This window comes from Brassica oleracea, chromosome C3, assembly GCF_000695525.1.
Source record: "Brassica oleracea var. oleracea cultivar TO1000 chromosome C3, BOL, whole genome shotgun sequence".
In the NCBI taxonomy this organism is placed as follows: Eukaryota; Viridiplantae; Streptophyta; class Magnoliopsida; order Brassicales; family Brassicaceae; genus Brassica; species Brassica oleracea.
In genome coordinates this window covers 16442595-16460550 of record NC_027750.1, presented here as the reverse complement: position 1 = coordinate 16460550, position 17956 = coordinate 16442595, and the positions used below count along the sequence as shown (strand labels likewise).

General features: G+C 35.2%; 1 protein-coding gene across 1 annotated transcript; it reads left to right on the top strand.

Annotated features, from left to right (window-relative positions):
• The first annotated feature begins 3942 nt into the window (after window positions 1-3942).
• Window positions 3943-5500, top strand: LOC106328721 (transcription factor FER-LIKE IRON DEFICIENCY-INDUCED TRANSCRIPTION FACTOR-like). Its single transcript, XM_013767217.1, has 4 exons — window positions 3943-4462; window positions 4539-4733; window positions 4924-5100; window positions 5202-5500. Exons 1-4 carry the CDS (start codon window positions 3995-3997, stop codon window positions 5301-5303), a joined length of 942 nt encoding a protein of 313 aa, XP_013622671.1. The 5' UTR covers window positions 3943-3994; the 3' UTR covers window positions 5304-5500.
• Window positions 5501-17956: the final 12456 nt, after the last annotated feature.

Below are 17956 nucleotides of genomic sequence, written 5' to 3'. Positions count from 1 at the left end.
GGCATCGAAGCCATTAATATCATTGGGAATCAAACAAAATGTACACTCTGGGAATAAGATTATAATTTGAGAAGACCTTTGGCTACCAACGATCCCAGCAAGACCGGCTAGGCCAACTTCACCGGTGGTTCACCCAATGATATCAATAAATGAAATAATAATAGGGAACCCAAAAAGATGAAACTCTGAGATGCTTAAAAACTATGTCAATCTGGAGGACATCCCATTGATCCTATCTTTGGCCATAAGTCAAGGATATCATTGAGATGAATATTGTTGGAGCTATACAAAGAATGTGATGCACACTGTTAAGTCAGGCTACTAGGTAGCCAGAAACCTACTCAACAGGGATACGATGAACACACATGCATAACCGAGATAAAAGCTCTACCAAAAATCAAATATTTTATCTGGCAAATGCTCTCTGCACAATTAGCAGTGGCAAGCAACCTAAAACATCGCTATATGTTATGCGATAACCATTTTCCTAGATGCGGAGCAGAGGAAGAAACTATAATCCATGCCATATTTGAATGCCCCCCAAATTTACACACATGGCACACACAACACCATAACTCCACCATTGGTGTTCCCAGTGCAAGCCACTACACAAATATGGATTATCTATTATGGCGAAAGAACGATATTGAAGATCTTTCGTTGGATAAAGATCCATACCCTTGGATTATTTGGTACATTTGGAAAACGAGAGATGATAAATTTTGAATTATAAAATTTTATTGATGTCAATTTATTTACTCTAACATTTCATTGATAAATAATATTTAATTTAATATCAAATCTTATATAAGTTTAAATGAATGTAATTTTCTGTTTAGGAAAATATAAATAATTCTATTAATTTAAGTTATTTCATATTATATGAAATTATTTTGTAGTATATAAACCCGAAAAAGTTAAACTTATTTTTTTATTTTGCTATAAATTATTTGAGTGTTAATCAATTACTTAATTTTATCAATTTGTTGAAAAAAGATTAATAAAGACACCATAACTCCACCATTGGTGTTCCCAGTGCAAGCCACTACACAAATATGGATTATCTATTATGGCGAAAGAACGATATTGAAGATCTTTCGTTGGATAAAGATCCATACCCTTGGATTATTTGGTACATTTGAAAAACGAGAAATGATAAATTTTGAATTATAAAATTTAATTGATGTCAATTTATTTACTCTAAAATTTCATTGATAAATAATATTTAATTTAATATCAAATCTTATTTAAGTTTAAATGAATGTAATTTTCTGTTTAGGAAAATATAAATAATTCTATTAATTTAAGTTATTTCATATTATATGAAATTATTTTGTAGTATCTAAACCCGAAAAAGTTAAACTTATTTTTTTTATTTTGCTATAAATTATTTGAGTGTTAGTCAATTACTTAATTTTATCAATTTGTTGAAAAAAGATTGATAAACAGTTATTTTGTAATGTTGTTTCCATAATTATCTTAATGAGATATAATGTTTTCACTAATCATTAATGACATTTTATTTAATATTACACATGATTAAATGTTGGGTCCAGAACAATGTTCCTATTTTAATAAGATAAATGCAACGACATCTGTTATTCTGATTCATATACGTGATTGGATATTTGTTTTTTGGACAAATACGTGTTTGGATTTTAATTGTCGACAGCGTCGAAGTTTCTACTCACCACGACATTGCTGATAATATGAAGTTTCTACAGTTAATATCTCAATTGCTCCGTTGGTAAGGCCGATTATATCTCATGCGCCAATAATAAGATTAACAAATATGTTTAACGCAGTATCAGGTCCATTTGCGAAGATGTTGCATACGCGTGAGGAATAAATATCATCGTTAGTTTTTTTTTTTTATATCAAAATCATCGTTTGTTTTATCTATAGCAATTCAGAAGAAAACAAACGAACCATATAGGACCACCCCTATGGATCTAGTTTCATTGTTGCTTAATTGCTTTCCCAAGATGGTTCATGGATACATTTGGCTAGATGCCTGTCATGTTCATTTTTTTTTAAAAAAAAGAGTTAACATAAATGAAGTGGAGAAAGAGAACTGATGATCAGAGTAAAAAAAAAGAGGAGAATTTTGTGTTTACCAATTTCATGGTATCATTATTAATCTTTACTATCGCTAATGAAATATTTTCAAAAATACATTTTCATTAACTAGCAAAATTTTTTTATATCTTTGTTCTCTATATATATGTAATAAATAATTATTTAAATAAATAAAAAATAAAAAAGTATTTTTTAATGTTTCTTAATTATACTTTTTTCAAATTCGAATTTTTTTATAAATTTTTTCTGGTTTTTTTTCTAATTTTTTTTTTGAAAATCAAAAATTATGTTTGAAACTATTTTAAAAATTTATTGAAACTATTTTATATTTTTATGTATTTATTTATATATTTACTAGAATTCTATTTCACATTCCAAAAACCATACCCCACCCCCCCCAACACTAAACCCTAAGTATAAATCAGTTAACGTTAGGGGTATAAATATTTTTATCCTTCGTTAAAAGTGAGAGTAAAATTGATGAGTGTAAATATGAAAAGTGCTATTATGAATATGATATTTGTTGCAATTTTCTTTAGAAAAATAATGAAAAGATGATAAAGTAATCTCATTTGTTATAATACTGTAGAAAAGTTGACAAGTTGTTGATATATTCAACAATTGTCCATTTTATCAATTAGAATTACTCTAAAAATAATAAGAATTTCAATTACTTTTATATTTTCTTGGTTTCGACTTTCGTTTTGCTTTTTGAACTTTACTGACTTTGTTTTTGTGAGATCATAAAAAATATGTACTCACTCTTACAAAATCTTAAAATTATTTACCCATGCAATGTGATTGAGCTTCTTTTCTTTTCGTGTTTTTCTTCTTCTTTTTTTTGCTTAAGAGCTCAACTTCCTTATCAGACATACAATTGTCATACAACACGACAAACCAATTTTGGGAGTCAATGTAGCAATAGATTTTTAGCAACAAAAAACCATAAAAAATTAGCTAAGATAATACGCAATCGATCGTCATGCATGACATTATCAAGACGTTAACGAAATGAACTTAAAATAAAACAAACAAGCTCCCTAAGTAAATTTCCTTATATCTTGTTAGCTAAATAATATTCAGTTTATTGTGTTTTCATCTAATTATGATAATCTGAGCTACACCTAAGAGATCTAAGAACCCTAATTAAATCTAGATCACACGAGAAAATATATTTTGGGAAAATGCTATTGGGAATTGTTGTTTTGGTTGTGCTAGTGCGATAATATAAACGTTTTTATTATTAGAAATAAGATGCTAGAAGTGATCTAGTTGGTGGAAAATACAACTACATGACCTTATTATACCCGAAAGTTAGCTATTTCTGTTTGCAAAATATTTACCTGGGAAAACTTTCACATTTCCCCCCCTAGAATTTTAAGTTTTTAAAATATAATACACGCCATTAATTGCTTAAAATGATATAAAATGATATACAATTTATACATAGTCCACGATGGTTTTAAAAATCACAAGTTTAAAAGAACCTTCCTTAAATATGGTTTTACAATAATGTTTTTTTTTTAAAATTATATAATCCACTTTAAAATTTTATTCATTGTGTTGTAAACCAATAAATTTTTCAGCTTTTCATACATTTAAACAAAACAACTCAAATTTTACTATAAATGTAGTAATTATCTGTGATTAACAATTTTAATAACTTAACTACAAAATGATTTTTTTGACACTTGAAAAATAACTTATTTTGATTTTTTTTTGATAAGGTACTACCTCTTATTTTAATGTCGACTTCAATACACTATTTCGTAATTTCATTTAAAATATACTAGGAAACAAAAATTCACTGTATAAATAAACTCACTTTGTCTCTCTTACGTGGTCAGAAATATCTAAGACTCTTTTTGTTTTTCTTTCATTTCGACAAGAAAACTAAGAAACAGACAAAAAGACAATGGAAGGAACAGTCAATGTTCTTTCAAACTTAAGCGACATAGAACTACACAACTTCTTGGTCGATCCAAACTTCGATCAGTTCATAAATCTCATTAGAGGAGATGATCAAACCAATAAAAACCCATCTCTTGATTTCGATCTTGGTGGTCCTTTCCAAAACAGTCCAAGTTTCGTCGACGAGAACCATTTTATCCCATCACATGTCAATGACCTTTTCGACGAACTGCCTGACTTGGACTCCAATGTCGCCGAGTCCTTCCGTAGCCTCGACGCAGAGAGTGTTAAGGCAGGCGGTGACGACGATTACAACGACTGCGACGACTCTTCAGCCACCACGACGCATACAGATGGAAGCCGTAAGACGAGGACGGATCGGTCAAAAACTTTGATCTCTGAGAGGAAAAGGAGAGGCCGTATGAAGGATAAGCTTTACGCATTGAGAGCTCTTGTTCCTAACATTACTAAGGTAAAATGTATTCTCTTGAAATAATTATAGGGAACATGAAACTGAGAGGAGTTTTTTTTTTAATTTGTTGCATTAGATGGATAAAGCATCTATAGTTGGAGATGCGGTGGCGTATGTTCAAGAACTGCAATCCCAAGCCAAGAAACTCAAGGCAGACATCGCTGGCCTTGAAGCTTCTTTAAACTCTACTGGAGGGTACCAAGAACCTGCACCAGATGCTCACAAAACTCGTCGCGGCCTCAATCCTCCTGTTTCCAAGAAAATTATTCAGGTATTAAACCAATCTTCTTGAAAACATCAAAACCTTGTTCACAAAGCGGAATATCAATATTTTTCAAGAACAAACGTAGGAGATATTGATATATGTGACTAGAATTTCATTAGGTTTTCGGGCGGATTTTTCTAGTTTTATGTTGCCATTTACATCCCAATTATTACAAGTTTGTATTTGTGTGTCTTAGATGGATGTTATTCAGGTAGAGGAGAAAGGATTTTATGTGAGATTGGTGTGTAATAAAGGAGTAGGTGTTGCTCCATCACTCTACAAGTCTTTGGAGTCTCTTTCAAGTTTCGAAGTGCAAAACTCCAATCTAAGCTCTCATTCTCCTGACACATACCTCTTGACATATACATTGGATGTAAACCAACTTGTCCCCTTCTGCCTTTTTTTTGTTTTGTTTCTCTATATCCCAGATATACGTCTTACTAATTACCGGTTTTACTTGTTTGCTGGAAACAGGGGACATGTTTTGAACAGAGTTTAAACTTGCCTAACCTGAAGCTGTGGATCACTGGATCACTTCTAAACCAAGGTTTTGAATTCGTCAAGGCATTTACTTGATTCTATAACGCAATCTGATTAATAACCGGTTCTGCATTTCACTGATTGTCTTCCTTTATGTATGTTTCATAACTTCCATGGGTATAATTTTTAATTCTAAAGCTGATGAGTAGTATTTTTTATTTTGCCTATGATCTCAACTCTTTTAAGTTTGTTATAAGAGAGTGATGTTATTGGAAGACCATTCACATTCTTGATTCTACGTCTTGATTATATTCTTCATGTAATCTCCATTCATCTAGTTCTTTTGTAACCGCGCTATTCATAACATTCATACCCAAAAAGAAAACCCATTATCATAAGCTATTGATCTTAATACCATTTTAGTCTCAGCCCCTTCTTTGACACTCTTTATGTTCATTCATACAAATATTTCATACACCTCAAAATTAGAACGGTTTAGGTAATTCCAAAGTTTTTATTATTAAACAGGTAATTAGAATACTTATTTCTTACTCGTTTAAATATAATTAAATCTTCAGTGTGTAATTATTTAATGCAATTCAGAGTAAGATTATAAAATCTCCAACACACCTTAGCTGTTAAAGGAGAGGAAAAAAAATAGATGTGTGTAGATCCAGACTCTGGGCTTCGACACGTTGATTTGTTTTTTATGCTTTTTCTATTCAATTTTTATTAATTTATATTAAATTTGGCATAACTTGTCATCATTTGTGCTTTTTCCTGAAGATTTGGAAAACAGTGTAACAATTTTTCGTTACATGATCGTGACCATTACAAATCATGAACAAAATAGTCACATTTTAGAAACGTTTTTAATCATAACAAAAAGGATTCCTAACAAAAATGATCACGAAATGGCATGAAAATAATTGCTTCTATTTATCTACGTTTTATTCGTGTCTAAATTATAACTATTAGTCCCGATATTATTCGTGGTAATTTGTGGCTCATAGTCACGTATAATTTTGTGACATAATCATGGATTTAGTAGTCACGATATTGTTTGTGGTTTATCGTGACTAGTTAGCCACAAAATTTAATGTGGCAATTCATGTATACTCTAAGGACACGAATTAAGTTGGTCAAGGTTTTAATCGTGAGCAAACTGAAACTTTTTTTTTTATATAAATCCTTAAAACCCAGCAATTTCAAACCTAATTATTAATATATTACAATATGAAAATGTTTTACAAACACTAGAGCCTAAACTCAAAAGATAATATCAGCTTACAAAACCAGAAGTATATTTTACACCCAAAAAAAAACCAGAAGTATAAGTTTACATTACATAAAACAAAGGACTTGAAGCATTTTTAGACTAGTTCACTTGAGGAGAAGCAGCATAAGCAGTGGCATCCGAAAAAGCAGCAGAAGCAGCAGCATCCTGAAAAAGCAGCAGAGGCAGCAGCATGAGTTGTTGGATTCACACCAAGAGCCTGTAAAATCGTGTTGAGGGACGTTCTCTTGTTGCAACCATCTCCAGTTTAATATCAGTCTCCAAAGCTATAAAATCTCCTTTGAGTAGTCATATCAGTCTTGAGAAGTTCCACATTAGTGTTGACAAGTTTAGCATTTGTCTACATACAAAAGATGTGCAAGTCCATGTCTAGGCTGTGTTTAAGAGATGTTGGGACTGACTGAGGTGGTTCATAGTCTAGGGAACTGGATCCCAATCCCATATATACTCCTTTGCTTGTCTGTCCATGCTGAAAACAATGGAAACAATGAATATAAAGCACATGGATAGATACATATAGCAAGACAAGTACCAATGTAAACCATGTAAACAAGCAATGACAAGCACCAAGACATAAACAAGTTGTGAAAATAAAACAAGCATGTTCTAAGAAATAGTGATTAAGAAGAGATTTTAAGCAGACAAGTAATTACACATAAAAATATAAAAAAAATCAATAAAAATTACCTTGGGATATTCTTGATCAAGTAGGACGCGTATTGTAGTTGTTCAGTTGAAGCAGTTTGGCTGACACCATTGGGAGAGTCCTCATTGAGTGTCATTGGGTCCACAGTTTCCCCAACCTCAAGGACAAGTTCCTCAGTACGTTCATCAATGAATGAACCATCTTTGTGAGTGTGTGTCTTCCGCACAGGCTCGGTGGAAGGTGGGGGTTCCCAAATCACCATCAACAATCTACAAAACAAAATACAAGGTGATATTTGATAAATCATGGTTTTCATAGGTTTTTGACGATGATATAAGTTTGGTTTTAAAATATTTTTTGGTTTTTTTAGAGTTTTGTATGAGTCATTACAAATTTAGGTACACTGTAGATTTGAATGGAACTTTTGGAACATTTTGGAGCTTAAGCATAATTTAAGTTTAAGAATATATGTTAGACTCGCACAAAGTACATGGTGTCGATCGACATCCATCTTGATCACAAGGCAACATACAAGTTTTTTACAAGTTTTAAAAATTGCAAGATTGGCACATAAGTTCCCTTATTTGCATAAGAGTTCTAAATGTGTTTTAGTGTATACTATGTTTTCTTAAGAAAATTGTTTAGGCTAGGCTTTACTTTCTCTTAATTGAGATTTTAGAGAGTTTTGGAGGGAAGAATCAGAATTCCCTCAGAGATTTATTTGGAACTCAAGTACTTGTTACTTTAATCTAATTATGCAGTTTATTCAGATTATGATTTTTGTTTCATTGATTATATCCGAGTAATTCACTTGTTAAGTGTAGCGTTATTCAAACGTTATTGATGAATTTTAAGACTGGTCAAACTGTTATGGTATCTTATTCTTCATACTGATTCTAGATTAATCACATGAAATTTAGATCATATGATAATTGGTAGACACGACAATGTTATTGATCTCCTGACATATCTTGAATGAGAAAAATATCTATATACAAAGTAATTTAGTTTAGTGATTTTGTGAACTGATCAACTCACTCTTAATGTTTGTTTGAATTGATTGAATTTGCAAAGGAATTTGGAATTCTAGATTTAAAAATAGATAATCTCTACAACGGAAGTTGATTGATTTTACTGTTGTGTTTTAAGTTCAAGAATTGTTCTTCATTAATCCCTTATAACTTGATTGATTTGCAATTCTGTATTTTATGTTTTTTCTTGCTTGATGGTTAATGTGGTGCTAATGTGATTAATCGTTTGTCTCTATTTATGATCCTCTTAGTCGATCCTACTTAATACTTTTAATATATCTCTACTTTGGTTAAAGTTTAATCTATGGATTATGAGCTCCCAAAACGGCTGTTCATACCACATTCTGAAACTGAAGTGAAACACATCAATAACCAATACAGACTTGCAACTATTGACAAACTGGAGCTTCTGTTTCCAAATGAGTGTAAGGATGTGAAGAAGGATCTTGTGTTTGCTCATATTTTGAGGGTTCATCACAACAAGTTGAATTATTCAGAAAGAATGATTCACAACATGTTGATTAAGCAGCTGGTAACCGATAAAAGACATGAGTTATAATATGAGTTGGCTAGGATACCACTACGGTTCTCTATGCAAGAGTATTATGAAGTCACTAGGCTCAACTGCGAGGCTGCTAAATACATTGATTTTTATATATGGGTAGATGGTGGTGGCTTTTGGAGTAAGTTGCTGACGAGAGAAGAGAATATTACCATTAAGAATATTTGTGCTGATTATGTAGAAGGTGTTCAATACTAGAGGCGAGATTACAGATTAAGTTTGATTTTTTTTGTGTGATTATGGGAGTGGTTTTGTAGAGGGGTGACAAATTTGTGATCTCACTTGGGTATCATAAAGTGGTCATGGATATGTCAAAGCTTAGGGCATATCCCTAGGGTCGTGACAATTATGATCTTTTTCTCAAGTCGGTCTTCAAGAGACAAAAGAAGATGTTTAATGCACCAGATAGTTATGTATTAGAAGGATTTTCATATGTACTGCAAATTTGGGCTATGGAAGCGATACTAGCTGTTGGAAAGTTGTTGGGGACAAAACTCACTGCTGATTTCATAGCCGGTCAAAGATGCTCTAACTGGCAGCGAGCGGCGAAGGTGTCATGTGATGAGATAAAGCAGCTAGAGATGAAAATTATATCGGCGATGAGTGAAATTAACATCTGATGAATTGTTTTGAGGTATTTATATACATATATATATTGAAGACGCTTTTTGATATTTTATTCTTTATTCAGGATAACATATATCTTTATATTTCTAGGACCGGCAATGGAGACGTAGTAGACGACATTCAGTTCCTTAGAGATGATGTAAGAGATTTTAGAGTTGATCATCTGAATGAACTAATCATGAAGAGTTATGATTGGATTGAAAAGGTATGGGAAGCAGAAGAACGAGTGGAGACATCATCCATACATGAGGAACAAGAGGAGGAGGAAGTAGATATAGATAACAAAGATGTTGATGATGACTTCCGTACACCAATGGCTTCTTAAAGTTCATGTTCGGGTTCTACTAGAAGCAAAAAAGAGACTTCCTGTATATGAATGTAGGCTGAATGAATATTATTAGATGTAGATGTTACAATATATATAGCTATTACAGAGAGCTTAGGTTAGAGCTAATGACACTTATAACCTTAATTACATATTATCTCCTATACACCCCCTCAAGATGGAGGTACTTGAGTAACACCAATCTTGTGCATGATCTCTTGAAACCGAATGCTCGTGAGTGGCTTCGTTAAGGCATCGGCTAGCTGGTCTCTGGTGGACAAGTGTGTAACACGCAAAGCTCCAGATTGTACATTGTCACGAATGAAGTGAAAGTCCAATGCAATATGTTTCATTCTGGAGTGGAAAACCGGGTTTGCAGCCAAGTGTGTATCACCGATATTGTCACAGTAGATGACAGGTATATCTGGGATGGAGACACCAAGCTCAGAGAGCAACGAGCAGACCCAGCGAAGTTCGGAGGCCGTGTCTGCGACTGCCCGATAACTCATATCCCCCAAGTCTTTCAACGAGAATCGTGAAGCAATGGGCGGTGAGAAAACATCGGAGAAGAGTGTTGTTGTTTCCAGTGATGAGCATATCGTCGACATAGACGAGAACGTACAAAACATCAGTACCATGTCGATAGATAAATAGTGACGCATCAGCAAGAGAATTTTGAAAACCTTGGGTGACAAGGAATGCACGCAGTTCCTGATACCAAGCTCTCGGAGCCTGCTTGAGACCGTATAAGGCCTTGCGCAGGCGGCAGACGTGGTGGGGGAGATCCTGATCAATGAAACCAGGCGGCTGGGCTACATATACTTCATCATCGAGTGTTCTTTGGAGGAAGGCGTTGTTCACGTCAATTTGACGAATGGGCCATCCTTTTGTGACCGCAACATGTAGAACACTGCGAATAGTGGTCGACTTGATCACCGGACTGAAGGTTTCGGTGAAATCAAGACCATGTTGTTGATGAAATCCTTTCGCCACAAGACAAGCTTTGTACCTGTCAATCTCACCGTTAGGAAGATATTTGATAGTAAATACCCACTTACAACCAACAACATTTTGACTTGGATCTGGTGGTACAAGCTCAGACGTGCCGTTACGTAATTGAGCGTTAATTTCATCACACATCGCTTTGCGCCAGTTGGGATCACGAAGTGCCTCAGCCACGGTTTTAGGGATGTATGGTTTAAGTGGTGTGTTGCCAGTAGTGGCGGTTAGAGAGAATTTGGATGTGGGTTTGGTGATGTTATTCTTGAGGCGAGTACGCATAGGGTGATGGTTTTGTGGTTGAGGTGGAGCAGGTTGAGTTTCAGTAGGAGGTAGGGCGGTTTGTGGTTGCGTGGGTGATAAGGTAGGTGGATTTGGGTTAGTGTTTGGGGTTGTAGGAGGCGGGTTAGTAGTGGCATGTGGCTGAGGTGAAGCAGGTGGTGATGGCGATGGCGAGGAGTGTGAAGACGAAGCCGATGTCGGTGGCATCGGTTGTTGCGGTTGCTGGTGAGGAGCCGAGCACGGGGGCACGAGCGGAGCTGGTATGAGTGGCCGAAGCGGGACGATAGTAGGAGCTCCAGCGTGTTGCCTCTGCTCTTGATCTTCCTCAACAATAACTCTTGGCTTTATTGTCGCAAACAGAAACTTGGTTTCATCAAAGGTGACATGTCGTGACGTATAGATGCGACCAGTTCCACGATGCAAGCACATGTATGCACTCTGCGTCAGAGAGTAACCAATGAATACGCAGGCAGCAGACCGATTGTCAAGCTTGTGATCCGTGTAAGGACGAAGCCAATGATAGCATTCACAGCCATAGATGCGCAGTTTCTGGTAATTCAGTGATTGACCAAACAGTTTCGCATATGGCGATTCATTTCCAAGCACCGGAGTTATCATTCTGTTGATGAGGTAGACCGCAGTACTGAAGGCATAACTCCAGTAGGATTTCGGCATGGAGGCTTAACCAAGCATGGTGAGGCCAGTCTCCACAATGTGCCTATGTTTGCGTTCAGAAATCCCATTATGCTCGGGCGTATGCGGTGGCGTCGTGAGATGTGTGATCCCGTTCTCAGCCAGGAACTGTCGCATGACCATGAACTCACCCCCATTGTCTTAATAAAGTGTCCCAATCTTAGTTCTGAACTTGTTCTCAACCAATTTCTTGAACACGATGAAGGTGTCTCATACTTGTGACTTGAGCTTTAGCGGGTATAGCCATGTATATCGCGTAAACAGATCGACAATGACCAAGTAGTACTTGTATCCATCGACTGATATGACTGGAGAGGACCAGACGTCGGTGTAAAGATACTCAAGAGGGTGGTGTGAGACAATCGTGTTTGAATAAAACGAGAGCTTATGGCTTTTATTGATAGAACAGTCCGAACAGGACAAATGTTTTTGAGAAGACAATGAAATGGACAAAGAGAACTTAGAGACAACTGCTTTTAAAACTGGTAAAGCTGGGTGACCAAGACGCGAGTGCCACGAACTGAGGTCTGTCTTTGACATTGGAGCCTTGTAGAAGGACGACGGAGACACGGTACTGACGGGCCACTCATACAGCTCGTTTCTAGTTCTGCCTTGGAGCAACTGGACCCCCGTGCTGAGATCCTTCACATGAAAGTGTGCAGAGAAGAATTCGACAGAAACTTTATTAGTGTTGCACATTCTATAAACAGAAATAAGGTTCTTGTGAACATTAGGCACACAAAGAACATCACGTAAAGCAAGAGTACGAGATGGAGTGGGGAGCAAAGCAGAACCCGTATGAGATATCTGCATACCAGTACCATCCGCGATCATGACTTCCTCACCGCCGGTGTAGGGCTGGTGAATAGCTGATGAAGCGCTAGATTGTTGAGGTCAGACGTGAGGTGGTGCGTCGCGCCACTGTCAAGAAGCCAGTTGTTGGCGTTGTACATCTGAGCAGAAGCCATGTTAGCTCGCGGCTGCCACGGCGCAAAGGAGGAGACTGATGATTGATTGGAGTTGCCGAAAGTCCCTTGGAGTTGAAGCTGAGAGCAAGTGCGAGCACTGTGGCCATGAACTCCACATATATGGCACCTCCCAAGGTAGGGGTGCGGCGTGTATTGCTGATTCTGGTTGCGGTTTTGGCGATTCCAGTTGTTGTTATTGGTGCGGTTGTTGGATCGACCATGGTTCCTGTTGTTGTGGTTATTGTTACCACGGAACTGAGCCGCATTAGCAGTCACCGGAAGAGACGGAGGCGCCTCCGGTTTGGTCGCGAGTTTGAGCTCATGATTGATCAGTTTCTCATGAACTTCCGTCAGGGGTGGGGTCGTGTCTCTTCCTTCGATCTGATCAGTGACTGTTTTGTACTCTTCCGGTAGTCCAGCAATCACGTACTCGATCATGTCTTCTTGATCAAGTGGCTTGCCTAGCAAGGCAAGTTGGTCAAAGCGGCTTGTGAGGCCTTGAAGGTAATCATCGATGGACTTGGATCCCTTAGTCCATTTTTTGAGTTGATGGCGCAACTGCAGTATGTGTCCGCGACTTGGTTTCGCGTAAACAGAGGAGAGAGTACTCCATATCTCAGCTGCTGTAGTCGTTGCAGACAAGAGAGATTGAACGGAGGGGGAGATGGCTCCAAGCAATGCACTGTAGATTAACTGATCTTGGCGCTTCCACTTAACGTAAGTGTCATTGGTGTTGACAACACCATCTTCTGTCACGGTGGCTGGTGGGATTTCGGTAGATCCATTAACGTAGCCGGCAAGGGCATAGCCATCGAGGAGAGAGTGGACTTGGCAACTCCACATAATGAAGTTTGTAGCCGTGAGTTTAGTGACATTGTTCATGTTGACATGAAGCATTGTCGAGTTGTCAGAGACATTGATGGTCTCAACGGTTTGCGAAGACATGATGAAGAGGATAGACGGTTGAAGAAGAAGAGAAAAAGGGGTGGAGATGAAGAAGATGAAGTTGACGGCTAGGTTTAGGTTTTAGGTATCGTTACAAGCTCTGATACCATATATGAATGTAGGCTGAATGAATATTATTAGATGTAGATGTTACAATATATATAGCTATTACAGAGAGCTTAGGTTAGAGCTAATGACACTTATAACCTTAATTACCTATTATCTCCTATATCTATATCATGGTATCAAGAAACGCAAGCATAAACTGTTTTTTTGAGCTCTCAAACCGGCCATAATGTTTTTTCAGTAATGACATGAAGAAATTCATTCAACACATGTTTGAAACATCTTTCATTGCTTTCGCGGAGAAGTTGAGCAGAAATTTGAGTAGAGATTGGGTGCTTCATATCACATAACTAAGGGATAGGATCATACCGGCTGGAGGTACATCACATGATTGAGGCACATCGACCTCCTCAGAACCGGAAAAGGTATACCTTTCTCAGCCACAACGAACGTTAAAAAGGGAAAAACAGGAAACATTAAGTTTCTTCTTGTGTTGCCAAATGTTTATTTTCTAAATATTGGGCTTATATGGAACCTTAATGTGTAATATATGGTTAAAATGGTATGTGGTTAAATGTAGTTAGTGAATGTTCTAAATATATTTTGTAGAGTGGAAAGCATGTATTAAATGATTGTGTAATGTATTACAAGGCTATGTATTAAATGGATGTATGTTTTATATGACTGACTTGACTTTGTTATTTTATGTTTGTTTTAATGACTCTCTATGTATTCACTTCATTCTGTTAACATGATAATATGTTCCTCGACGAAAATTAAAAAAAGAGCTGGAAAATCTTTTTGACTTAAATTCTAGTCAAAGTTCGGATACTAATATGAAAATGGACTCAAGAGTATTTTCATAAGACAATGGAAGGATTTTCACAAGACTCAAATGTAACGGGTTTTGCCCCAGCACCTCCTTCAAAGGTCCACAAGCCAATCCTTTGATGGATTCCGTCTATTTCATTTCGAGCTAGCAGAGTTGAAATTTCAAAACATGTAAGTCCTTTTGGTAAGAACTGAAAACAAATCGTTAAAGAGAGCTAAAATTGACAAATGATCCAGTAGACCCATATGAATTATCTCCATTGACATTTATGTCTAACGATTTGTGGATCAAATTTTACAAATTGTCTATGAAACCCATATAAGTATTTTATTCCTTTTTATAAAATTTATAATTTGATCATAAAAATTATATTGAAATTTGATTAACTTGTTGGACTATCTTTTTGTTTCGTAAAACTGAATATTGGTCCACATGCGTTTACAATGAGAATGGCTGACACAATAACGAAGCAGTCAGAATGACTTACCAAAGAGGATAGTAATACTACAACTACTATTTCTATTCAAATTATGAATTATCAATTAAATGTATATGAGTGGTGTTTTATTTCGGGAAATGGATTCACTTATTTTCTTGTGGCGGGAGCAAAAAACTTTGCGCCATTGGAAATCAAATTGTTTCGCTTTCTATTTTAGTTGTGCATGAACTCAATAAATCATACATGAGATTTTGGCTAACAAAAAAATTTATTTGTGATGGACAAATATTTGTTAGCTTATGGGAATGGTGAGATTCCACCGCATGGCCGAACAAGAAAAATATGGGGAGTAGACATTGATCGTATCTACTTTCCATTGTTTGTCAATGGTAATCACTGGATTTCCAGGTGCATAGACATTCTGGAAAGAAAATGGAGTTTTAGGATTGTGGAAGTGACAATTATTAAAGCATAGTTCATAAAATTGCTACCATGATCCCAAGGATTTTGAAGATGGTTCAGTTTTAGGTTATGTCAAACATACGGTGGGGGCATTGTGATCAATATTTGTACTGTTGAAAAATAAAAATAAAATATTCAACTGCAGATACGTAAATCCATGTTTCTTTAGGAATATAACCAAAGAGTTATCCACTGTGATGTTGTGTTATATTGAACAATTGCTCTACAAATTTTAAATAACCAATGTAAATATTTTTTAAAAAATTGCAAAACCACCGGGTTTAGAACTCAGGATGACAAGTTTATATAGCAAGCGAGAAACCAACAATGCTGATGAGTTACACTGGTCATTTTGTTTACGATAAATATGATAACGACTTTAACAATGTTAAAAAATTTCGCCAACAACTTTAACAATCATTTATATACTAAAGCACAAGTCACTTGGCCAATAGTACTTTGACACATGGATTTTATTTCATATTTGAAAATTACAAAATAATGTTTAAAATAATAAAACTATAGAAATAAAAATAAAAATAGAAAAAAGTGAAAAGTAATACACGTTCAATCAAATAATCTCTCCACGTTGGTTTTTCTTACCCACACCTCCACGATCACCATTCACCTCAATCTTTTATAACTACCTCCGGTCCTCCACCCATCATTTATATATGTGCAATGTCATTCTATGTTCTCTTTCAAATCCACACAACGTTTTTTATCCAAGGTGAATTGCTATCATCTCATATTCTCTTTGTTGTTGTTGTTCAGTCCCTTTTGTTCTCACTTTTTTCTCTACTTAATTCCACTACCGCATTTGTATATCAAGCTTCGCTCGCATGCAAGGTTTGTCTTAATTAGAAAGACTGATCATTTTTGTATCTCCCTTTTCCAAATATGAAAAATCTGAGACATAGAGTGAAATAAAATGTTTTTGTAAGTGTACACCCAATAAAAACAGGAGGGAAGAAGACGAGACAAACTCGCGTTGACAAGAACGAAGCATTATTAGATCAACATACAATCCACCAAAAGAAAAGCCAAAACAAAATAAATGAGTTTTGTCTGCAGTAAATGGAATACAAGAAAAGAACCGTCCATAAACGGAAAACAAGTGGTATCTTAGTTCTTCTCTAATTCTCTTTTTATGTTTTTTTAAATATTTTATTTTTGTAGCTTTTACATGCTTAAAGAAATTCAATTGGTTAATAAATAATGTGATGAAACTTGGTATTTACAAATCTGTGTGTTAGTCTGAGTGTTACATAAATTTTTTTTTCTTCTTGAAATATAGAGCATATCGAGTCTATTATATACAAATTGAATAGTCTAAATATATTTTTAGTTTCATTGTTTTTATTTTTCTTTATATCAAATCTAAGGAGATTTTTATTTTTAAGGAGAATTATTTACAAAAATAAAAATTAAATTAAATAGATCAATCATAATACCTTAACTACATTTCTGCATGTTCCTATATATCTTGACGCTCTATGAAAATTAAATCACATATATATATATATATATCATTTTATGAAAAAAATCATAATAATTATTTTAAGTCCTCAAAGTCTTTGTCTGAATGCAGCAATTATTAAATTTAGATGTTGGTGTGTGACTAATATAATATTTTATTTTGATTAAAACACAATGAAACAACAACTTTAGTATCTTATAAGAAAAGACCATTTAAATGTAGGCAGATATGTGACTAAATAATAATAATTTATTTTTTAATGTTGATAATCATTATAGTTTTATTTATCAAAAAAATTGGAAAGTAAAATTAACTGATCCGTGCGGAGCACGGGAGGTAATACTAGTATAAACTAAGAGAAAAGATTATTGAATATATTAACGACGTGAGTGTGGTCGGATGGTTCGGTGGACTTAGAGAAGTGTTAAATTTCCAGGATTTGAAACACACCATGAAGATTTACCTATAATTGTGACCAGACTGGTGTGGATATTTAATTCTATTGTAGAATTCTGGGGTTGTCTGTCGCCGATAGACCAGCCTCCAGAGAATTAATTGAGTTCAGATTCGGATACTCTCAAATTATATAAAAAGAAGATTATTGAATATTGAAATACTAGGATAAAATAATATCAAAGACTAAAAAATATGGATATATTAGTTGTAAATATATTAGTGAAATTATACTCTCGTCAGTTCTTGGGCCTGAGTGTTCTCCTCGTTAGCGTGGTGTGGTTTCTTGTTGGGAAAATTACCCAATATCGATGAGATGAAGATGGGATTAGACAACTAAAAGATTTAAGAAGAAGACTCTTAATATTTAGGAAAGGGTTTACTACAAAGATTTTGTTTTTGGAAACTCTCTCTTACAAATATTTTCTCTCTTTGTTTTTCTTGATTCTTGGATGATTACAAATGGTGCTAAGCACCCCTATTTATACTAGTAAGTGGAGACTACAAGTTAGTTCTACACACTTCATCTTCTACACACTTCCTTTTCTACACACTTCTTCATCCTTCTCCATTTTTCTCTAGATATTTCTTCTTCTTCTTGGGCTTCTTGGGTCTTGGGCTAATGAGGGAAAAACCCAACAA

Coding starts and splice junctions, on each gene's coding strand:
- LOC106328721 (XM_013767217.1), top strand. CDS start 3,995: ATGGAAGGAACAGTCAATGTTCTTTCAAACTTAAGCGACATAGAACTA. Junction 4,463..4,538: donor TTGTTCCTAACATTACTAAG/GTAAAATGTATT, acceptor TTGTTGCATTAG/ATGGATAAAGCATCTATAGT. Junction 5,101..5,201: donor TCTTGACATATACATTGGAT/GTAAACCAACTT, acceptor TGCTGGAAACAG/GGGACATGTTTTGAACAGAG.